At 61.0% G+C, this 22,694-nt stretch overlaps 3 protein-coding genes across 5 annotated transcripts in view; 1 reads left to right on the plus strand and 2 right to left on the minus strand.

Moving 5' to 3' along the window:
• Nucleotides 1-862: 862 nt before the first annotated feature.
• KCNE3 (potassium voltage-gated channel subfamily E regulatory subunit 3) lies at nucleotides 863-6,012 on the minus strand. 2 transcript variants are annotated; one of them, XM_075414717.1, is made up of 2 exons: nucleotides 5,930-6,012; nucleotides 863-1,677 (listed from the first exon to the last, which is right to left on the minus strand). In XM_075414717.1, the coding sequence occupies exon 2, from the start codon at nucleotides 1,662-1,664 to the stop codon at nucleotides 1,353-1,355; it is 312 nt and encodes a 103-aa protein (XP_075270832.1). In that variant the 5' UTR covers nucleotides 1,665-1,677; nucleotides 5,930-6,012; the 3' UTR covers nucleotides 863-1,352. The 2 variants fall into 2 exon arrangements, with proteins under 2 accessions (XP_075270832.1, XP_075270825.1); XM_075414710.1 differs by lacking the exon at nucleotides 5,930-6,012 and adding an exon at nucleotides 2,683-3,548.
• LIPT2 (lipoyl(octanoyl) transferase 2) lies at nucleotides 4,696-9,199 on the minus strand. 2 transcript variants are annotated; one of them, XR_012763251.1, is made up of 3 exons: nucleotides 8,737-9,199; nucleotides 5,930-6,247; nucleotides 4,696-4,828 (listed from the first exon to the last, which is right to left on the minus strand). XR_012763251.1 is itself a non-coding variant. In XM_075414732.1 (2 exons), the coding sequence occupies exons 1-2, from the start codon at nucleotides 9,197-9,199 to the stop codon at nucleotides 6,015-6,017; spliced, it is 696 nt and encodes a 231-aa protein (XP_075270847.1). In that variant the 3' UTR covers nucleotides 4,696-6,014. The 2 variants fall into 2 exon arrangements, 1 of the variants encoding a protein (XP_075270847.1); XM_075414732.1 differs by having other exon boundaries at nucleotides 4,696-6,247.
• Nucleotides 9,200-19,159: 9,960 nt separating this feature from the next.
• The window catches only part of POLD3 (DNA polymerase delta 3, accessory subunit), a 48,310-nt gene continuing 44,775 nt past the window's right edge, over nucleotides 19,160-22,694 (plus strand). The window contains exon 1 of the mRNA XM_075414766.1: nucleotides 19,160-19,291. The gene's annotated coding sequence lies outside the window, so the exon portion shown is untranslated. The remainder of the gene's footprint in view (nucleotides 19,292-22,694) is intronic.

A 22,694-nucleotide genomic window follows, 5' to 3' on the forward strand; every position in this document is an offset into this window, starting at 1 on the left:
AGAACATATCACAGAATCACAGAATCACAGAATAGTAGGGGTTGGAAGGGACCTCTGTGGGTCACCCAGTCCAACCCCCCTGCCGAAGCAGGGTCACCTACAGCAGGCTGCACAGGACCTTGTCCAGGCGGGTCTTGAATATCTCCAGAGAAGGAGACTCCACAACCTCCCTGGGCAGCCTGGGCCAGGGCTCCGTCACCCTCAGAGGGAAGAAGTTCTTCCTCATGTTCAGACAGAACTTCCTGTGCCTCAGTTTGTGCCCATTGCCCCTTGTCCTGTCACTGGGCACCACTGAAAAGAGCTTGGCCCCATCCTCCTGACACCCACCCTTCAGATATTTGTAGGCATTTATAAGGTCCCCTCGCAGCCTTCTCTTCTTCAGGCTGAACAAGCCCAGCTCCCTCAACATCCCCTTCCCGTTCGCCGCTGCGCCTTCACCCCGTGGAAAACACATTTGGGACCTGCGGTACAAAAGGCCAAAGCTACAGCCGCCAGCAGGAAGGAAGCAGGAAAAACTTCGGAATCACCGTCCGGAGCCCGGAGAGACCTTCGGGGACACGTGGAGCCGGATGCCTCCAGCCACGCTCGCAGCGTGCGCCCGCGGCTCGAGCGATGCTCCCCGGCCGGCAGCGGGGAGAAAGCACCTCGTGTCCTGGGACAGGGGCTGCGATACCAGCAAGAGGTTGCCCTTGATGCCCCCTCGGCAGCGTGCAGGGAGAGGGATTTAGCCCTGACAGCATCCCCCGGGGTTCCAGCAGCCAGGGCAGGGCACCGGCACGGAGAGACGCCCCACGGATCGCCCCCGACGCCGAGAGAGCGCTTTGCTCGGAGAAGAAGCAAACGTGACCCCACTGGAAACCACCACCTTCTTTAATTCCCCACCAGAAACGCAGGGCCCAGCCCATCTCAAAAATTACAGGGTTTTAGCACCAGAAAAGCCCGCTAGCCCGTGTCACGAAGCTGCCAGGAGCCTGAGGAGGTCAACGCTGGCCCACCCAAGAGGGAAATGGTGAATTTTCCTCCTTGAAGACCCACGGTGGGAAAGGAGATGCCTCTGCCGTCCCCGTCCCCCCAGGGCTCAGCCGAGGTGGGTCTGCAGGACCGGTACCTGCCCATGGGTCGCACCCTGCCAGCTCCTGCCAGACGGGACCCGTGGTCCGGCCAGGACGTCCCCGTGCTGCTCACACCGGGGCTGAGCACCTCCACGATGGCACTGGGTGGGGGGGGGTCCCAGCAGCTTTGGGGCCGGGCTGGCCGGCAGCACTGCCCCATCCCACAAACAGCGGGATGCGCGGCAGCGACGCGACCCCAAACCCACCGTCTCCCGGGGGGACGAGGCGTCGGGACCGGGCTCAGATCATGGAGACCCTGTTCTTGATGTAGACGTGGTACGGGTCGCTGCGCTTGTCCACTTTGCGGGAGCGGGTGTAGCCCAGGATGAGACTCCCCACCGTGGCGGCGAAAAGCGTCATGACGAAGAGGATGTACATGTAGGCGTTGTCGTTGCGGCCGGCGCGGCCGGCGCGGGTGCTGGCGTTGCGCGCGGCGGTGGCGGCAGGGCGGTCGGTGGGGCAGAGGACCACCCCGTGCAGCGTCTGGTTCAAGGCGTTAAGCACTGCCTGGAGGCTTCGGTGCCAGGTCTCCGTCCGGTTGTCCTCCTCCATGGCCTTGCCCAGCCTGCGGGGTAGGGCAGGGGGGGCTCAGCCGGGGCGGTGGTGCCCCCAGGACCCAACAATGACCCCAGAATGGTCCCTGAGGCACCTCCTCCACCGCACGGCAAGGGTAGGAGCGGGGACGTCCAGGCCCTTTGCGTTCACGGCAGCCCCCTCCCCAAATTTCACTCCTTCCACAGATGGAATAAAGCCCCCGGAGCTTTGGGGCAGCTGCCTGCTCCCCTCTGCTCCCCAGGGCTGGGGACAACGGGGGGACACAGCCATTCTGGGGGGCTAGGACGGTTGGGTTCAGAGCCTGCTTTCCCCAGGGACGTGGGGGGACAGCGGGCACCAGCTGTGTCCTGGGTGCAGAGCTGGCACCCAAGGGACCCCGGGGTGCTGTCTGGTGTCCCCCACCCTAAAGAACAGCTCCAGGACTGATCCTGCCACGTATCGACCCCACTCGCTGCAGGCCAGGTCCCCCGCGGTGAGCAGGGACCCCCTTTTTTCCCCAGGGCCAGGAGCTGCGACCGCCCTGGCAGGGGGACACAGCTCCTCACGCACCCCCGTGGACCCTTCCCAAGGGGTCCCCCCGGGGATTTCCCTCCTGGTGGGTCTCAGACCCTCTGTGACCCCCCCCTCCAAGGACACGGTGCCCCTCTGCCAAGCCCACCCCGGACCCCCACGTGCTCACTGCGCCCTCACCTACCCTCAGGCAGCTGAACACCTCCCCCCCCAAAAAAAAAAGGGTCACCCCAAGCCCAGGGTGCACCACCCAGGACGAGACCCCAGCAGCAAGGAGGAGGAAGGGGCTGAGCAGCCACGAGTCCACGGGGATGGGCTCGCTCCCGGCCGCGTCTTCCTGACTTCGAGCCAAGTTTGAAGCAGGAGGAGACTGAATTGGGGAGATTTAGGGCAAGATTTGGGTTTATCCCAGGAGGGGACCCACAGATGGGGAGCGGCACCACCTTATTGGGGGGCCAGGGAAGGGGGTCCCGGAGGGGTGGGAAGCGGGGGGGATCGCACTCACCCGGGGTGCCCTCCCTTGCCTGCGCTGCTGCCAGGCTGAGCCGGGACTGGAGCATCGCGGGGCGGTGGCGATGGATGCGGGTCGGGCTGGGAGTGCCGCCGAGCCTCCTCCCCTTCCCGGGGCAGAGCCACCTGCCATGGCCACCCAGCCCCGACACGGGCCACCAGCCTGTCCCCAGCGCCGGGCGTCCCGACAGAAACCAGAGGCCTCACAGAGCCAGGAGAGCCGGACCCCGCGCTTCCCTCCCGGCACACGCTGCCGGTCACGCTTTCCTGTCCCTCCTCCGTCCATCCCCGCTGTCCCCGAGCCCTCGCACCGGGCACCGAGCCTGCCCGGGACACGTTCGTCCCCGCTCGCCATTCCCTCCCGGAGCCCAGCCTGCTCCGTGGAACGGGGTTTTCCTCCCCATTTCCCCCTGCCCCAGTGATCCCAGCTGCACCCTTTGCCCACCCAAAACCCCTGGGGGCTGCGGGCCCATGGGGAGTGGTATCCAAGGTCTCCTGGGGTGCATGAGGAGGAGTGTGGGCAGCAGGGCGAGGGAGGTTCTCCTCCCCCTCTGCTCTGCCCTGGGGAGGTCCCATCTGCAGTGCTGTGTCCAGTGCTGGGCTCCCCAGTTCAAGAGAGATGAGGAGCTACTGGAGAGAGTCCAGCGGAGGGCTACGAGGATGAGGAGGGGACTGGAGCATCTCTCCTCCGAGGAGAGGCTGAGGGAGCTGGGCTTGTTCAGCCTGGAGAAGAGAAGGCTGCGAGGGGACCTTAGAAATGCCGATAAATATCTGCAGGGTGGGGGTCAGGAGGACGGGGCCAGACTCTTTCCAGTGGTGCCCAGCGACAGGACAAGGGGCAACGGGCACAAACTGGAGCAGAGGAAGCTCCAGCTGAAGATGAGGAAGAACTTCTTCCCTCTGAGGGTGACGGAGCCCTGGCCCAGGCTGCCCAGGAAGGTTGTGAAGTCTCCTTCTCTGGAGATATTCAAGACCCGCCTGGACAAGGTCCTGTGCAGCCTGCTCTGGGTGACAGGTCCTGCTCCGAGCAGGGCACGGGGACTTTGTCATTTTCACAGAATCACAGAACGGTCAGGGTTGGCAGGGCCCTCTGGGGGTCACCCAGCCCAACCCCCTGCCCAAGCAGGGTCACCCAGAGCAGGCTGCACAGCACCGCGGCCAGGCGGGGCTGGAATATCTCCAGAGAAGGAGACTCCACAGCCCCTCTGGGCAGCCTGGGCCAGGGCTCCGTCACCCTCAGAGGGAAGAAGTTCTTCCTCGTCTTCAGCTGGAGCTTCCTCAGCTTCAGGTAGCAACAGCTGCTGTCTCTATTTTCTCCTGACTCCAAAGCATCCGTCTGGCTGCGGGGCTGCTCCCAGCTGCCCGGGATCAGTGCCTCCGGCACAGGCTTCGGGTCCACCGGCAACCGGGGCGACTCGGAAATGGCCGTGGCTGTGCCACGCACCCACCGGGAAAGGTTTTGGCGAGCCCAGAGTGGACGCTGCCCCTCCTGCCCACGCAGCGGGAGAGCGGCGAGCATCCCCGAGGGGAGCTCAGTCTCAGCTTGGCTTCTTATCCCTCAAGAAACCTGTAAATTAAAATCAGTTTATACGTGTCTACCTACAGGTGTGCACGGACCCCAGGGCCATCGCCACCCTTCACCCGGGACGGCCGCTGCGAGCCCGCGTGGATGCTGCCACCGGGGCAGCCATTTTGGAGGAGCCGACACCACCGGCACGGACCACGGCAGCAGCTCCTCCATCACCACGGACCCAGCGGGAGCAGGTCCCCGTCGCTCGGCCGGGACGCTCGATCCCATGCTGCCTGGTCCCACGGGGTCCGGGACGGCCGCGGCTCCTCTCCTCGGGCACCCCGACCCCTTCCCACCAAGTCAGCTTCATTCCACTGGGCTTCTAAACACCATTTACAGCCTCTTAACAGCGATTTTTCCGCCCGCCCCAGCACCACGGTGAGGATCTTTGCCACGCAAGGATTTCTCCGTACGCAGGGCAAGAAAAGGATCGGCAGCTGAAGTTCCCAGCAACTCTTTTTATGGAAAATCTGCCTCTCTTCACGCGGTGCAGAGGGAAGGATGCTCGACCAACCGCTCCCTCCTCCTCTCGTCCACAGGACGCGTGAGCGTTCACACAAATTCTGCGGTTCTGGGGGGAGAGAGGCAGAAAAAAAAGCACCACAAAAGCACCCATTTTTGGGCGTCTCCCCAGCGAGCGACGCGGACGTGCTGCCCTTGGAGGTCTCAGCCGCGGGACGGAGACCCGCGGGGCTGGGCAGAGCAGCCTGACGGAGGTTTGGACGTTTAAGACACGGCGGGAACCTCTGTGCCACCGCCGCTCGCACATGGTCTGCAGGCAAAGGCACGAGAGCTCATCTTTTAGATACACCAGCAGGCTGTGCTGCCATCCAGCGAGCCCTGGGCAGGCTGGAGAGTTGGGCAGAGAGGAACCTGATGAGGTTCAACAAGGGCAAATGCAGGGTCCTGCACCTCGGGAGGAACAACCCCAGGCACCAGTACAGGCTGGGGCTGACCTGCTGGAGAGCAGCTCTGCGGAGAGGGACTGGGAGTGCTGGGGGACGACAGGGTGACCATGAGCCAGCAGCGTGCCCTGGCTGCCAAGAAGGCCAATGGCATCCTGGGGTGCATCAAGAGGAGTGTGGGCAGCAGGGCGAGGGAGGTTCTCCTTCCCCTCTGCTCTGCCCTGGTGAGGCCCCATCTGCAGTGCTGTGTCCAGTGCTGGGCTCCCCAGTTCAAGAGAGATGAGGAGCTACTGGAGAGAGTCCAGCGGAGGGCTACGAGGATGAGGAGGGGACTGGAGCATCTCTCCTCCGAGGAGAGGCTGAGGGAGCTGGGCTTGTTCAGCCTGGAGAAGGGAAGGCTGCGAGGGGATCTAATAAATATTTATAAATATCTCAAGGGTGGGTGTCAGGAGGATGGGGCCAGACTCTTTCCAGTGGTGCCCAGCGACAGGACAAGGGGCAACGGGCACAAACTGAAGCAGAGGAAGTTCCAGCTGAAGACGAGGAAGAACTTCTTCCCTCTGAGGGTGACGGAGCCCTGGCCCAGGCTGCCCAGAGGGGCTGTGCAGTCTCCTTCTCTGGAGATCTTCAAGACACACCTGGACATGGTCCTGTGCAGCCTGCTCTGGGTGACCCTGCTTCGGCAGGGCGTTGGGCTGGGGGATCTCCAGAGGTCCCTTCCAACCCCGACCATTCTGTGATTCTGGGATTCTGAGAGCTCATCTCACCATAAAGCCCCACGCAGCTGCCGCGCCGTTCGCCGGCCGCGCCGAGCCTTTGCCGAAACACCCAGCCGAGACGCCGCGGCCCCTCCTAGTCCCCGGGGTCTTCCGAAAAGACCAAGGCGCAGTCGAACACCTCCTGGAAGGAGTCGAGGAAGGGCTGGAGGACGTGCTCGACGGTGACGTGCCGCCCCAGCTCGCGGCTCAGCGAGGTGACGCCTTTTCCCTCCAGCCCGCAGGGCACGATGTGGTCAAACCAGGTGAGGTCGGTGCAGCAGTTCAGGGCCAGCCCGTGGGACGTGATGTGGTTCCCGCAGTGCACCCCTGCGGGGACCGAAGCCCCCACCCCGGTGTGAGATATTTAATTACTGTGCTGCTCAGGCTGCTACAACCCCCCCACACGCCGTGCCCCCCGCTTCTGCCCAGGAAAACCCCTAACCCACCGGCAGACTCCCCAAATTTGGGGTAGACGGGGTGCAGCGTGGCCGGCTCCCTCCACCCCAGCCCTGCGTCCCCCCTCCAGCACCTCCCAGCACCGGGGTTTCAGGTGGGCTCGGACACGGGGCTGCGGTGCAAACGGGGGTCCGGGCTGCAGCACCCTGAGACCAGGCTGCAGGGCTCCAAGAAGGGGTGCAGGGCTCAAGGAAGGGGTGCAGGGCTCCAAGCAAGGGGTGCAGGGCCTGGCTGGGTGTGCAGGGCTCCAGGAAGGGGTGCAGGGTTCCAAGACAGGGGTGCAGGGATCCAAGAAGGGCTGAAGGCCCTAGGAAGGGCTGCAGGGCTTCAGGAAGGGGTGTAGGGCTCCAGGAAGGGCTGCAGAGCCTGGCTGGGGGTTCAGGCCTCCAGGGCTCCAAGGAAGGGGTGCAGGACCCCAGGAAGGGGTGCAGAGCCTGGCTGGGGGTGCAGGCCTCCAAGGAAGGGGTGCACGGCTCCAGGAAGAGGTACAGGGCTCCAAGGAAGGGCTGCAGAGCTTGGCTGGGGGTGCAGGGTTCCAAGGAAGGGGTGCAGGGCTCCAGGAAGGGGTGCAGGGCTCCAAGGAAGGGCTGCAGAGCCTGGCTGGCAGTGCAGGGCCCCAAGGAAGGGGTGCAGGGCTCCAGGAATGGGTGCAGGGCTCCAAGGAAGGGCTGCAGAGCCTGGCTGGGGGTGCAGGCCTCCAAGTAAGGGGTGCAGGGCTCCAGGAAGAGGTACAGGGCTCCAAGGAATGGGTGCAGGGCTTCAGGAAGGGCTGCAGAGCTCCAAGCAAGGGCTGCAGAGCCTGGCTGGGGGTGCAGGGCTTCGGGAGGAGGTACAGGGCACCAAGGAAGGGCTGCAGAGCTTGGCAGGGGGTGCAGGGCTCCAAGGAAGGGGTGCAGAGCCTGGCTGGGGGTGCAGGGCCCCAAGGAAGGGGTGCAGGGCTCCAGGAACGGGTGCAGGGCTCAAGGAAGGGCTGCAGGGCTCCAAGCAAGGGGTGCAGAGCCTGGCTGGGAGTGCAGGGCTCCAGGAAGAGGTACAGGGCTCCAAGGAAGGGCTGCAGAGCCTGGATGGGGGTGCAGGGTTCCAAGGAAGGGGTGCAGGGCTCCAGGAAGGGGTGCAGGGCTTAAAGAAGGGGTGCAGAGCCTGGCTGGGGGTGCAGGGTTCCAAGGAAGGGCTGCAGGGCCTGGCTGGGGGTGCAGGGCTCCAAAGAATGGGTGCAGAGCCCCGGGAAGGGCTGCAGGGCCCCGGGAAGGGGTGCAGGGCCTGGCTGGGGGTGCAGGGATCCAAGGAAGGGGTGCAGGGCTCAAGGATGGGTTGCAGAGCCCCAGGAAGAGGTACAGGGCCCCAAGGAAGGGGTGCAGGGTTGCAAGGAACGGGTACAGGGCCCCAGGAAGGGGTGCAGGGCCCCGGGAAGGGGCGCAGGGCTCCAGGAAGGGGTGCAGAGCTTGGCTGGGGGTGCAGGGTTCCAAGGAAGCAGTGCAGGGCTCAAGGATGGGGTGCAGAGCCCCAGGAAGAGGTACAGGGCCCCAGGAAGGGGTGCAGGGTTGCAAGGAACGGGTACAGGGCCCCAGGAAGGGGTGCAGGGCCCCAGGAAGGGGTGCAGGGCCCCAGGAAGGGGTGCAGGGTTCCAAGGAAGGGCTGCAGGGCCTGGCTGGGGGTGCAGGGCTCCAAAGAATGGGTGCAGAGCCCCGGGAAGGGGTGCAGGGCCCCAGGAAGGGGCGCAGCGTTCCAAGGAAGGGGTGCAGAGCCCCGGGAAGGGGTGCAGAGCCCCAGGAAGGGGTGCAGGGCCCTGGGAAGGGGCGCAGGGTTCCAAGGAAGGGGCGCAGGGTTCCAAGGAAGGGGTGCAGGGCCCCAGAAAGGGGTGCAGAGCCCCGGGAAGGGGTACAGGGCCCCGGGAAGGGGTGCAGGGCCCCGGGAAGGGGCGCAGGGTTGCAAGGAAGGGGTGCAGGGCCCCGGGAAGGGGCGCAGGGTTCCAAGGAAGGGGCGCAGGGCCCCGGGAAGGGGTGCAGGGCCCCGGGAAGGGGTGCAGAGCCCCAGGAAGGGGCGCAGGGCCCCGGGAAGGGGTGCAGGGCCCCGGGAAGGGGTGCAGAGCCCCAGGAAGGGGTGCAGGGCCCCGGGAAGGGGCGCAGGGTTCCAAGGAAGGGGCGCAGGGCCCCGGGAAGGGGTGCAGGGCCCCGGGAAGGGGTGCAGGGCCCCGGGAAGGGGCGCAGGCCGCGGGGCTGCCCTCGCTGGCAGGGTAAGAGCCTGGCGCCGGGGGGGTGTTCCCGGCGATAGGGACCGAGGGGCGCGGGGGGGTGCGCAGCGGCCGGCCCCGGTTCCCGACCCCCCCCCCCCCCATCCCCGTGTCCCCCCGCGTCGCTCACCGATGGCGCAGAGCTTGCTGTCGCCCAGCCAGACGCCGGTGAGGGGCGGCGGGAGGGCGCGGGCGCCGGGCAGGCCGAGGCGGCGGCACAGCCGCAGGCCCAGCTCCTCCAGGGCCGCCACGTAGCCCCGCAGCGGGAGGCGGCGGAGCCGGAGGTCGAGCACCGGGAAGGCCAGGAGCTGCCCGGGCCCGTGGAAGGTGATCCGGCCGCCCCGCCGGGCCGCCGCCAGCCCCGCGCCCCGGGCCCGCAGCGCGGCCGCCGCCGCCGGCTCCGGGGCTCCCCGCAGGCCCCAGGCGTAGACGGGCTCGGCCGGTTCGCTCAGCACCAAGCTCTCCCCGGGGCCCCCGGGGCCGGGCCGGGCCCGGGCCGCCCGCGCCGCCCGCACGCAGCGCTCCTGCAGCCGCAGCGCCTGGGCGTAGGGCCGCGGGCCCAGGGACAGCACCCGCACCGGGCCCCGCGACATGGCGGCGGGGAGGGGCGGGGCGGGCGGGACACGGGGGGACGGGGGGGACATGGGGGGGACATGGGGGGGACACGGGGACAGGCGGGGGAGAGGGGAGAGGGGCTGGGGGGTGGAGGAGGGGGGACAGGGGTGGAGGAGGGGGGAGAGAGATGGGGGCATAGGGGACAGGGATGGAGATGGAGGAGAGGGGACAGACAGGGAGGAGAGGGGACAGGGATGGAGGAGGGGGGACAGGGATGGGGGATAGGGGACAGGGGATGGAGGGACACGGATGGAGGAGAGGGGACAGGGCACAGACATGGAGGAGAGGGGACAGGGATGGAGGAGAGGGGACAGGGCACAGCCATGGAGGAGAGGGGACAGGGATGGAGAAGGGGGACAGGGATGGGGGATAGGGGACAGAGATGGAGGGACAGGGATGGAGGAGAGGGGAGAGGGGACAGACAGGGAGGAGAGGGGACAGGGATGGAGAAGGGGGGACAGGGATGGGGGATAGGGGACAGGGGATGGAGGGACACGGATGGAGGAGAGGGGACAGGGGACGGACAGGGATGGAGAAGGGGGGACAGGGATAGAGGAGAGGGGACAGGGGTGGGGGATAGGGGACAGGGGATGGGGAATAGGGGACAGGGATGGAGGAGAGGGGACAGGGATGGGAGGACAGGAGGAAAGGGGACACGGATGGGGGAGAGGGGACAGGAGGAGAGGGGTAGGGAACAGGGATGGGGGATAGGGGACAGGGGATGGAGATGGAGGAGAGGGGACAGAGATGGAGGAGAGGGGACAGGGATGGAGAACAGGGCCAGGGATGGGGAACAGGGGACAGAAGATGGAGAAGAGGGAGTAGAGATGGGGGAGAGGTGACAGGGATGGGGGGAAAGGCGGATGGGGACAGGGATGGGGAGAGGGGACAGGGATGGGGGATAGGGGACAGGGGATGGAGATGGAGGAGAGGGGACAGAGATGGAGGAGAGGGGACAGGGATGGAGAACAGGGCCAGGGATGGGGAACAGGGGACAGAAGATGGAGAAGAGGGAGTAGAGATGGGGGAGAGGTGACAGGGATGGGGGGAAAGGCGGATGGGGACAGGGATGGGGAGAGGGGACAGGGATGGAGGAGAGGGGACAGGGATGGGGGTTAGGGGACAGGGAATGGAGATGGAGGAGAGGGGACAGATGGAGGAGGGGGGACAGAGATGGGGGATAGGGGACAGAGATGGAGGGACAGGGATGGAGGAGAGGAGACAGGGATGGAGAAGGGGGGACAGGGATGGGGGATAGGGGACAGAGATGGAGGGACAGAGATGGAGGAGAGGGGACAGGGATGGAGGAGAGGGGACAGAGATGGAGAAGGGGGGACAGGGATGGGGGTTAGGGGACAGGGGATGGAGATGGAGGAGAGGGGACAGAGATGGAGGAGGGGGGACAGAGATGGGGGATAGGGGACAGAGATGGAGGGACAGGGATGGAGGAGAGGGGACAGGGATGGAGGAGAGGGGACAGAGATGGAGAAGGGGGGACAGGGATGGGGGATAGGGGACAGGGATGGAGGAGAGGGGACAGAGATGGGGGAGAGGGGACAGAGACGGAGGAGAAGGGACAGAGATGGAGGGACAGGAGGAGAGGGGACAGGGATGGGGAGAGAGGACAGAGATGGAGAACAGGGTCAGGGATAGGGAACAGGGCACAGAGGATGGAGAAGAGGGGACAGAGATGAAGGAGAGGAGACAGCGTTGGAGGGACAGGAGGATGGGGGACAGGGATAGGGGGTAGGGGTCAGGGGACAGAGATGGAGGAGAGGGGACAGAGATGGAGAACAGGGCCAGGGATGGGGAACAGGGGGCAGAAGATGGAGAAGAGGGAATAGAGATGGAGGAGAGGGGACAGGGATGGGGGATAGGGGACGGGACAGATGGAGGAGGGGACAGGCACAAAGGATGGGGCAGAAGATGGAGGACAGGGATGGTGGGATAGGGGACAGGCACAGCAGATGGGGATAGGATGGAGGATGGGGACAGACACGGGGTATGTGGACAGAAGACAGAGGACAGGGGATGGAAGGGGAGACAGGGGAGAGGGGACAGAGATGGAGGACAAGGGAGAGGGATGGGGGATAGAGGATGGTGGTTTGGGGCTGGGACATGGGGGACAAGGCCTGGGGACATGGGACATGGCCCGAGACAGGGTACCAGGGATAGGGCCTGCGGTGGGGGCGAGAAGACAGGGGATGGGGACAGGGGATGGGAGATTGGGGACAGGGGCATCCCACCTGAGGATGGGGGTTAGAGGTCAGGGACGGGGCCTGGGGAAGGGGGATAAGGCACGGGGACAAGGTCACGGGCCTGGGGTGGCTGACAGCACCCAGGGCTGCCGCAGGGACACGGAGGGGACAGGGACAGAGTGGGACAGCGCAGCGGTGGCAGGTGGGGGACAGGGACAGGGCATCCCAGTGGGGCTGGGCAATCGCAGAGCTGCTCAAAATGGGGTAAAACCGGGGTTCTGGGGTGACACCTCAAGGTCGTGGACTGTAAAAGAAGTTATTGTCCCGCTGCAGCGCTGGTGCGCGCTGCAGGCAGTCACCCCGCGACCTTGAAGGCGATAAAACCGTTCCCACCGCAACTTTTTATTACAAACCTTGAAAATACACAAATCTGGTCGGACCGCTCATGAGTCAGCCATTAAAACCTGAGCAAACCGTTCCCAGCCCGCAGTCCTTCCAACCTGTCAGCCGGATTACGCGGGTGAAAGCGTGTTTTGGTTTTATAGAGCAATCGGCTGTTGTTTTTATCAAAAATACACCTCGCTGGTAGCCTGCCCCTTGTCGCCGCGGGTAATTCAGCTGTCGTCTGACAACGGCGTCGGCTTCTGTGAGGGTATTTGCAAGGAAGGGAAGGCGCTTCCCTTTGTTGACTCGTTTTCTCGAGGAAAAGGAGCGAGCGTTAGAACATCTTATAAAATTTATTACAGCTTGGGAGGGGAAAAAAGTGGGGAAAAAAGCACCAGAAACCCCACCAGGTTGTCGTGTCAGCTCGTATTCGAGCACACGGAGCAGCACCCAGCTTGCTCCAGTACTGGGCCCAGTGTTGTTTAACTTCTTCATCAACGACCTGGATGAAGAGTTAGAGTGGACCCTCAGCCAGTTTGCTGATGACACCAAACTGGGAGGACTGGTGGACACACCAGCAGGCTGTGCTGCCATTCAGTGTGACCTGGACAGGCTGGAGAGTTGGGCAGAGAGGAACCTGATGAGGTTCAACAAGGGCAAGGGCAGGGTCCTGCACCTGGGGAGGAACAACCCCACCCACCAGTACAGGCTGGGGCTGACCTGCTGGAGAGCAGCTCTGTGGAGAGGGACTGGGAGTGCTGGGGGACGACAGGGTGACCATGAGCCAGCAGTGTGCCCTGGGTGCCAAGAAGGCCAATGGGATCCTGGGGTGCATGAGGAGGAGTGTGGGCAGCAGGGCGAGGGAGGTTCTCCTCCCCCTCTGCTCTGCCCTGGTGAGGCCTCATCTGCAGTGCTGTGTCCAGTTCTGGGCTCCCCAGTTCAAGAAAGATGAGGAGCTACTGGAGAGAGTCCAGAGGAGGGCTGCGAGGATGAGGAGGGGACTGGAGCATCTCTCCTACAAGGAGAGGCTGAGGGAGCTGGGCTTGTTCAGCCTGGAGAAGAGAAGGCTGAGAGGGGACCTAATATATGGTTACAAATATCTCAAGTGTGGGTGTCAAGAGGACGGGGCCAGACTCTTTCCAGTGGTGCCCAGCGACAGGACAAGGGGCAACGGGCACAAACTGAAGCACAGGAAGCTTCAGCTGAACATGAGGAAGAACTTCTTCCCTCTGAGGGTGACAGACCCCTGGCCCAGGCTGCCCAGAGGGGCTGTGGAGTCTCCTTCTCTGGAGATATTCCAACCCCGCCTGGACGTGGTCCTGTGCAGCCTGCTCTGGGTGACCCTGCTTGGGCAGGGGGTTGGGCTGGGTGACCCACAGAGGTCCCTTCCAACCCCAAACATTCTGTGATTCTGTGGGATCATCTCCTCAACCACCGACTTCAGGAGAGCGGCTCCGGGTCTCTGCCCTTGGCAGGAGAGACTGGTATTTTGCACCAACATTGTGTGTGTATCGAGTGATTTCCTTTTTTTGATGATCGAGCATCAACTTCTTGCCCGGAGATCAAAGCCAAACGCTCTTCCTTTTTGGCTCGCCGCGGCGCTGCGTGCGTAAGGTGGGGGGAGTTGTGTGTAAGAGGTCTGGGATCCTCGTACGGGAGACGACAGAGACGAGCGTGGTTGCGTCGCTGGGGTATTTACTCTCAATATCCTGCTTTTGAAGCAGGGAGGAAATTTGGATGGACGGGAGTCACAGCTGGCTCACGTTTTATCCTTCTGTCGGGGTTGGAGTATTTGTAAAGTGTTTTTTTCTTCACGATACGGTAATTTGCTGTTCTGTTGTTCCTTTGGGTACGTTAAACGTTATCGGAGTCTCTTGAATCCTCACCAGTTCCTCTGATTGCAGAGCCCGTTCTTCTGGCACGAGAGCCTCCCTCGGGGAGCTTCAGAGCTGATGCCAGTCAGGGCTTAATAGCAGGAAGGGGAGGGGGGGACAAAGGTGGTGGCTGTGAAACAGGTGCCTGGCAAGAGGGACTGTGACAGCTCGCCGAGAGCCACCGCCGGGTGCAAAAGGCAACGTCTTGGCTCCGGTGAAGTCCGGGACAAAATTTCCTGTTGACTTTGGCAAGGCTGGGATATCCCGGAGAGGTGACGGAGCTGTCCCGGCCTCACAGGCCCAGCCTGGGCCACCCCTCGCGTCTCCAGGTACAGCAACCCCGTCCCCACGCAGCCCCAAGGCTTTCAGCAAAATCCCACGGGGTTTTCTTCAAGCAAATTGTACTCAAGGGCCACACCAGCAACGGGGCTAACGGCTGCTCTGTTTGCACATACTAATTACATGAATTATTTGAAGCACGCAGGGGTTCGGCGCGTGGGCTGGAGCCCAGCTGTGCCACGGGCTGCACAAGCTCAGAAGAAAAAGCCTGTCCTGAAGAAATGGGAGCGTCCCTAGCTGTTTCTGGAACCATCATCGCGTGCCCTCCTTCTCCCGTTGGGCTGGAAGGAGCTCAGAGGTCACCTCCACCATCACCCTCACCCAGGTAGGGTTTGATCCCAGCTGGCCATCTCTGCTGTCATCCAGCTGGGTCTTCAAGCCCTCCAGTGATGGAGAGGTCTCCCGGCTTGGTGCCTGAGGAGGTGCTGCTGGGAAGCCTTCAGCCATGGGTTTAGTTTCCCTTGTTACCTGTTACACCAGCTGCATGCCCACAGGTTCCCGTGCGATATCTCAGAAGGGTCAGCCAACCAACCTCCCTACGCAGGAGACCAGCACCACACACACCCTGCAACCACCCGCTACCGGTCCTGCGGTTGTTTGGAAGGACAAACATTTTCACTGCATCTTGTTCCGTAATAAATCTTTCCCTGGGAGTGGTGGGAGGGAACGGCTGGGGCTGGGATCTCCACTTCACAGAATCACAGAATGGTAGGGTAGGGGTTGGAAGGGACCTCTGTGGGTCACCCAGTCCAACCCTCCTGCCAAAGCAGGGTCACCTACAGCAGGCTGCACAGGACCTTGTCCAGGCGGGTCTTGAATATCTCCAGAGAAGGAGACTCCACAGCCTCCCTGGGCAGCCTGGGCCAGGGCTCTGTCACCCTCAGAGGGAAGAAGTTCTTCCTCGGCTTCAGCTGGAGCTTCCTCAGCTTCAGTTTGTGCCCGTTGCCCCTTGTCCTGTCGCTGGGCACCACTGGAAAGAGCCTGGCCCCGTCCTCCTGACGCCCACCCTGAAGAGATTTATAAACATTTCTAAGGTCCCCTCTCAGCCTTCTCTTCTCCAGGCTGAACAAGCCCAGCTCCCTCAGCCTCTCCTCGTAGGAGAGATGCTCCAGTCCCCTCCTCATCCTCGTAGCCCTCCGCTGGACTCTCTCCAATAGCTTCTCATCTTTTTTGAACTGGGGAGCCCAGAACTGGACACAGCACTGCAGATGGGGCCTCCCCAGGGCAGAGCAGAGGGGAAGGAGAACCTCCCTCGCCCTGCTGCCCACACTCCTCCTCATGCACCCCAGGATCCCATTGGCCTTCTTGGCAGCCAGGGCACGCTGCTGGCTCATGGTCACCCTGTCGTCCCCCAGCACTCCCAGTCCCTCTCCACAGAGCTGCTCTCCAGCAGCTCAGCCCCAGCCTGTACTGGTGCCTGGGGTTGTTCCTCCCCAGGTGCAGGACCCTGCTCTTGCCCTTGTTGAACCTCATCAGGTTCCTCTGTGCCCAACTCTCCAGCCTGCCCAGGTCAAAGAGAGATCTTCAAATATTTTACCGAGGGGACCAGGATCCATTTTGCCAGCGGGAAAGCAGGCGGAGAGAAATCACACTGCAGCCGTGGTTGTGCCACAGCCCAGGGCCAGGAGGAGAGCCCAGGCCTGAACCCGCTGCCTGCAGCCCTGTGGACCACTGCAGACGCTGTGCCAGGTCACACCGCTCCGGCAAGCACAGCACAGGCAGGGACCGATGCAGGCAGGGGTTGTTCAGCCTGAAGAAGAGAAGGCTGCGAGGGGACCTTATAAATGCCTACAAATATCTGAAGGGTGGGTGTCAGGAGGATGGGGCCAAGCTCTTTTCAGTGGTGCCCAGCGACAGGACAAGGGGCAACGGGCACAAACTGAGGCACAGGAAGTTCCGTCTGAACATGAGGAGGAACTTCTTCCCTCTGAGGTTGACGGAGCACTGGAACAGGCTGCCCAGGGAGGTTGTGGAGTCTCCTTCTCTGGAGATATTCAAGACCCGCCTGGACAAGGTCCTGTGCAGCCTGCTGTGGGTGACCCTGCTTCGGCAGGGGGGTTGGACTAGATGACCCACAGAGGTCCCTTCCAACCCCTACCATTCTGTGATATTCTGTGATTCTGTGATGTGGGCAGGGGATTAATAAAACGGGCGCAAACTGGGCGAGAGTTAATGTTACAAAAACAGAAGCGTGCGCTCAGGGCTGGCCTGGGAAGGCTCAGTGCCATCATCCTGGCGAGTGAAGTTCTTCACGCCCCACTCCCAGCTTCTTCGTTTCTATCGCTACCCAACATGAATTTCAAGGTTCCTTTGATTTGATATTTTTCTCTTTGTGTTCTGTGCAAAGAAATGTGAAAAGTGACAGTCGCATCGATGGTAAAAATTTCTATTCATTCTGTCATCTCTTTCTGCTGCCAAAAACCTGCCAGCTCAGAATGTTTTTCAGAGCTTAATCTCCCGAGAGAAGTTATTTCTGCCTTGAAGCAGTCGTCTCTTTTGAAAGGTCCTATTTCAGACACCAGAGTGGAAAAAAGATCGTTTATTCCAACTGTCAGGGATCGGACCCGGTGCCTTTGCTTTCTCTGACAAAGAGCAGATGAACCTGTAAGTGTCCATCCGGGAGCTGCGAGCTGCAGAGGCAAACTGCAGAGGCAAGCAGGTCGAGGGAGGTTCTCCTTCCCCTCTACACTGCCCTAGTGAGGCCTGATCTGGAGTACTCTGTCCAGTTCTGGGCTCCCCAGTTCAAGAGAGATGAGGAGCTACTGGAGAGAGTCCAGCGGAGGGCTACAAGGATGGTGAGGGGACTGGAGCATCTCTCCTATGAGGAGAGGCTGAGGGAGCTGGGCTTGTTCAGCCTGGAGAAGAGAAGGCTGAGAGGGGACCTTAGAAATGCTGATAAATATCTCCAGGGTGGGTGTCAGGAGGATGGGGCCAGACTCTTTCCAGTGGTGCCCAGCGACAGGACAAGGGGCAACGGGCACAAACTGAAGCCGAGGAAGTTCCAGCTGAAGCCGAGGAAGAACTTCTTCACTCTGAGGGTGACGGAGCCCTGGCCCAGGCTGCCCAGGGAGGTTGTGGAGTCTCCTTCTCTGGAGATACTCAAGCCCCGCCTGGACAAGGTCCTGTGCAGCCTGCTCTGGGTGACCCTGCTTCGGCAGGGGGGTGGACTAGATGACCCCCAGAGGTCCCTTCCAACCCCGACCATTCTGTGATTCTGTGATTCTGTGAAACGGGGAGCCTTGTTTCGGAAGACGTTTCAGAGACCCGCTCCGCAGGTTTCCAGCAGTAGCTTTTCCAGTTGTGTTTAAATCAATAACAGTCCTTTAAAATATAGAAATGGCGGAATTCAGCTACTTTCAGGTGCAGGTTTGCAGTTGATGCTGTCTGTGTGCTTGCTCTTCGAGCGTCATTGGAAGGAGAGCGGTGCTGGCATCGTGGGGGGCAGGCGTGGGTCAGAAGACACTGCCTTCTTCCCCAAATCCGAGCTAAAGCGGGGCTGAGAGGCCACGAACCCACCACAGATAGCACTGCGATGGCTGCCTCCGTCTTAGCAGCTTGAGATGTTGATTCCTCCTGTCCTTTCCTCACCCCGCTAGGACTTCTGCAGGTCAGGGCCAGCCTCTCGAAACTCTGGCCACCTCCTCCTACTCTCCCTGCTCCCCGCCCTCTCTCGCTGTCAGTTTGGGGTGATCCAGGCAGTCTTTTCACAGGGGTCCTCACCCCCCAAGCAAACCACTGCTGGCTCTGCCTCCGCCAAAGGAGTTTGTGCAGCCGTGGGGTGCGCAGGAGCCCCAGACGCCGTCCGATTCACCGGCAGCTCGGTCTCGCGTCGCCGCTTTCGCGCGGGCAGCCGCGGGCACACGCTGTGCGGCAGGGGATCGGCTCCCGTGGGAAGCGCTGGGAGGAATCCTATCAGGACAGCTGTGCTTCAGGTGGTCCTTTTTCCCTGTGATCTTCTGCTGGAGAGCGAGCCGGGAGAGGTGTGAGCCGTGGGAACTGGGGACCCAGTCCAGGCAGGAGACTGGTTAGGAGTTGGAAGATGCGAGTCCTTTTCCTAGCCCTGCAGAGTGCTGACCACATGGCTTTTCACAGAATCACAGAATGGTAGGGGTTGGAAGGGACCTCTGTGGGTCTTCTAGTCCAACCCCCCTGCCGAAGCAGGGTCACCCACAGCAGGCTGCACAGGACCTTGTCCAGGCGGGGCTTGAATAGTAATTAAGCGTTACGGGTCTCCTTTACTCACGTGTGATGCAGGAACGGTTGTGTTTGCCTGTATTTGTTAAACGTTTTTAAATTCTGAATGGAAAGTGCTACAAAATTTTGCAAATGCTGTGCTCAGTACCTTCAAGGTGTTTTTGAACTCCAAAGCGTAAATCTTCAGGCATTAATGCAGTTCCTACCCTTTCTCCTCCTTTCTTCCGTACAAGGGACCTGCTGCTTCCCCCACCTCCATGCTGCAAAGCAGGTAGCACAGAGGTTTGTAGGATCATAATTCGGGTTGGAAGGGACCTCGGGAGGTCTCTGGTCCAATCGCCTGCTCAAAGCAGGAGCAGGCCCAGGTTGCTCAGGGCTTTATCCAGGCAGGTCTTGAAAACCCCCAAGAACAGCGGTGCACGACCTCGCCGGGGCCCTGTCCCACTGCTTGACCGTCTTCATGGAGAAAAAGCTTCTGCTTACGTCCAGTTTGAGACTCTCTTGTTCTTATGCCCATCTGGTTACCTCAGAGTATAAAGTAGTTATGAGTGAGAGCAGGACCAGATCCCGTGGCATTTGCATAAACAGAAAAGAAATCCTCAGCTAATGACTGCAATCAACTCCTGCTTACCCTCAAGCCAATCTGCAGCACCAAGACACAGCCACACTGTGCCCCGAAGGTGAAAAGTGCAGTTTTACAGTTACCAGGCACGTCAACCCCGGTCAGGAAATCATCCAGAAGGCTCAAAGCAGGAAACCTACAGGAGGAAAAAACAAAAGATGACCAGAGACGTTTTTTAAAAAAAAAAAATGATGAGTAATGCATTAAGACCTGCGCACTCCTTCCGTAAACCGAACGCAAATGTCCAGCCAGGAGCAAATTGTCGAGGTACAAGAATAGCGGCCGCGAAACGAAGAAAAAGAGAGAACGAGAGCGTGAGGGAGAGCGCGCGGGACCGCGGGAGGAAGAGGATGTGTATCATTTCGTTACCAGCGAAGCAAACACGATGCCAGCTGAGTAGTGCGATTGTTGCGACCACTCGAGAAACCCTCCAGCACGCCGCGGGGCCGTGTGCGTCATGTGAGTTTATTTTAACACTTCTTAAACGTGTGCAATTTCCTTCCCTGGCCTTTGCTAGGTCAAAAATTGTTGCGTTCAAGTGAGGATCTGTATCCGCCTGGAGTTCTCCTGGAGCGAGTGACTTCTCCCGGAGCAAGGTGCTCTCCTGCTCGGTGTGGCTACCGTCGGGTGGCAGCGGCGTGTGCCCACCCCAGCCAGCTCTTCTTCTTCAGGGATGAAGACCATGACGCCTGTTGGAGCTGTGCAAGAGCACAGTTGTTCCTGGGATCAGGCAACTCCGCTCACCCAAACCCCAGATATTTGTCTGTAATTGGTTATTCCTCAGCTTGCCCAGCTCTCTAAGGCATCGCAGCGGCGGGTTTCAGAGGTGCCAGTGCGCTCTGCAGTGGGTATGAAGGGGAGTGGGACCATCTCAGCTGCAATCTGATGAGGTTCAACAAGGGCAAGGGCAGGGTCCTGCACCTGGGGAGGAACAACCCCAGGCACCAGTACAGGCTGGGGCTGACCTGCTGGAGAGCAGCTCTGTGGAGAGGGACCTGGGTGTCCTGGGGGATGACAGGGTGACCGTGAACCAGCAGTGTGCCCTGGGTGCCAAGAAGGCAAATGGAATCCTGGGGTGCATGAAGAGGAGTGTGGGCAGCAGGGCGAGGGAGTTTCTCCTCCCCCTCTACTCTGCCCTGGTGAGGCCCCATCTGCTGTGTCCAGTGCTGGGCTCCCCAGTTCAAGAGAGATGAGGAGCTACTGGAGAGAGTCCAGCGGAGGGCTACGAGGATGAGGAGGGGACTGGAGCATCTCTCCTACGAGGAGAGGCTGAGGGAGCTGGGCTTGTTCAGCCTGGAGAAGAGAAGGCTGAGAGGGGACCTTAGAAATGCCTCTAAATCTCTTCAGGGTGGGTGTCAGGAGGACGGGACCAGACTCTTTCCAGTGGTGCCCAGCGACAGGACAAGGGGCAACGGGCACAAACGGAAGCCGAGGAAGTTCCAGCTGAAGGCGAGGAAGAACTTCTTCCCTCTGAGGGTGACAGAGCCCTGGCCCAGGCTGCCCAGAGGGGCTGTGGAGTCTCCTTCTCTGGAGATATTCAAGACCCCCCTGGCCGCGGTGCTGTGCAGCCTGCTCTGGGTGACCCTGCTTAGGCAGGGGGCTGGGCTGGGTGACCCACAGAGGTCCCTTCCAACCCCTGCCATTCTGTGATTCTGTAATTCTGTGATTCTGTAATTTGCGTGAGCCGAAACTGCTGTGAAGCTTCACACCGCTGCTCTGTTGACGCTTTGACTGGCGTAAGCCCATGGCACGGGCAGACAGTGCCACCGTCCTGCTGCTCCTCAGCAGCAGTGTCCGTGTGCCAAGGAGTCAGGCTGCTTTAGGAGGGCTGATCCGGACTAAAATTACTGCAGGAAAAAGTTTCTTTTAACTGAAGTTGGTTTTCCTGACCCAGTTTGCAGCACGGCTGCACAAATGCTCGTGCTGGCAGTGAGGACGAGACGGTGGGTGGTGGAAAGCAGGCAGGGAAGAACAGCAGAAGCTCTGGTTTGCACGAGCTGAAAAGTCACGTAGCTCTCCTGCTATTACCAGCAAGAGCAGCAGAGCTTTCTCGCCCAGGCTGGCGGCATGCAGCTCCAGGGCTGCCAGGCAAGCACGGTGTCCAACTGTCACCTGCTGACTCAGGCAGGGAATTACAGAATCCCAGCATGGCAGGGGTTGGCAGGGCCCTCTGTGGGTCACCCACCCCAACCCCCTGCCGAAGCAGGGTCACCCACAGCAGGATGCACAGCACCGCGTCCAGGCGGGGTTGGAATATCTCCAGAGAAGGAGCCTCCACAGCCCCTCTGGGCAGCCTGGGCCAGGGCTCCGTCACCCTCAGAGGGAAGAAGTTCTTCCTCGTCTTCAGCTGGAGCTTCCTCGGCTTCAGTTTGTGCCCGTTGCCCCTTGTCCTGTCGCTGGGCACCACTGAAAAGAGTCTGGCCCCATCCTCCTGACACCCACCCTGAAGGTATTTAGAGGCATTTCTAAGGTCCCCTCTCAGCCTTCTCTTCTCCAGGCTGAACAAGCCCAGCTCCCTCAGCCTCTCCTCATAGCAGAGATGCTCCAGTGCCCTCACCATCCTCGCAGCCCTCCGCTGGACTCTCTCCAGTAGGTCCTCATCTTTCTTGAACTGGGGAGCCCAGCACTGGACACAGCACTGCAGATGGGGCCTCCCCAGGGCAGAACAGAGGGGGAGGAGAACCTCCCTCAACCTGCTGGCCACACTCCTCTTCATGCACCCCAGGAGACCACTGGCCTTCTTGGCAGCCAGGGCACACTGCTGGCTCATGGTCAACCTGTCATCCGTTCCCACCCTATTCCCAGAGCTCAGATCTTGCAGTGCAAGGAGTAGCCTAAATTTTCATAGTACTTTCTTTGACCAGGGGGTACGACAGGGAGGAGGGAAGGAGTGGCCCCGTTTTCTCACCCTGGCACAGTCTGTGACATGGCTGAGCTGACGCCTAAGAGCTTGCTCCTGATACGTCCTTGCGTGCTTGTCCCCAGGATGCTGTATCTGTGCACTGCCCTGCGTGTGGGGAGATGCCTTCCTGCTCATTGTCATCTCTGCTTTATCTGTCATTGTTCTTCAGAGGATTTTCATTATTTCCTACTGGTTACTCTTGTTTGTTTTCCTTAATAGCCTGGCTGCTCATGGAAACAGATCCTCATAGCCGCTAGAAAGCAAGCTGTGCTCCCACAGCTCCTTCTGTCCCCATCCTACTATTGAATAAATGTCAAATACTCCGCGCTGAGGCACACTAATTTTCTTGAAATAAAAGACCTCCAGAACAGGAGTCCACAGGGGGACTGTTCCATCAGTCTTCCCCCACGAACATCCCCGAGAACATGCTCAGAATGAGATGAGGGTATTCATAACCCGAAGTCAGAAATGCCAGCTGCCAGTGTGACTCAGCGCGGGATATCTGCCATGCTGCTTTTGAAGCGTGTCGGTTATCTGAGCGTAGATGTGGTGGTAGCAGAGATTCCACTCTGCTGGCTGATACATTCCCAAGTGGCTACACGTGCCTTTTTCTACTGCAATGCTTAAACCTTCCATTTTTATTTTTCGAGAAGGGACTCGATACAAAGCACAAAAAGTCTTGGCACAGAAGACCGTACAAGGTGTAAAAGTAAACCTACCTCCTCGTACCATTAACAGCGCAACATTTCTCTTCATGAAGGTGTGTGGCACTGCCACGCATCACAGAGCGTCTGGGAGCCAGCTCCAAATTAAGACACTTAAATTTAGGTGTCTCCACATATGCTGGGTCTGTAAAACTCTCCGTGTCGCTCGTGGCGACAGCCGTCAGTACTGTCAGCGGTGCCAGGAGCCATTTGGGCAACGAAGATCGACAGCAACCGGCTCTCGGCAGCCACGCTG

The sequence above is a fragment of the Opisthocomus hoazin genome, chromosome 1 (assembly GCF_030867145.1).
Source record: "Opisthocomus hoazin isolate bOpiHoa1 chromosome 1, bOpiHoa1.hap1, whole genome shotgun sequence".
In the NCBI taxonomy this organism is placed as follows: domain Eukaryota; kingdom Metazoa; phylum Chordata; class Aves; order Opisthocomiformes; family Opisthocomidae; genus Opisthocomus; species Opisthocomus hoazin.

Excerpts from the sequence above, each read along its gene's own strand:
- LIPT2 (XM_075414732.1), bottom strand. The coding sequence starts at position 9,199 with ATGTCGCGGGGCCCGGTGCGGGTGCTGTCCCTGGGCCCGCGGCCCTAC. Across the intron at positions 6,248-8,736 it reads CAGCAAGCTCTGCGCCATCG|GGGTGCACTGCGGGAACCAC; the intron begins GTGAGCGACGCG and ends CGGTCCCCGCAG.
- KCNE3 (XM_075414710.1), bottom strand. The coding sequence starts at position 3,263 with ATGGGACCTCCCCAGGGCAGAGCAGAGGGGGAGGAGAACCTCCCTCGC. Across the intron at positions 1,678-2,682 it reads GGCAAGGGAGGGCACCCCGG|GCTGGGCAAGGCCATGGAGG; the intron begins GTGAGTGCGATC and ends CCTACCCCGCAG.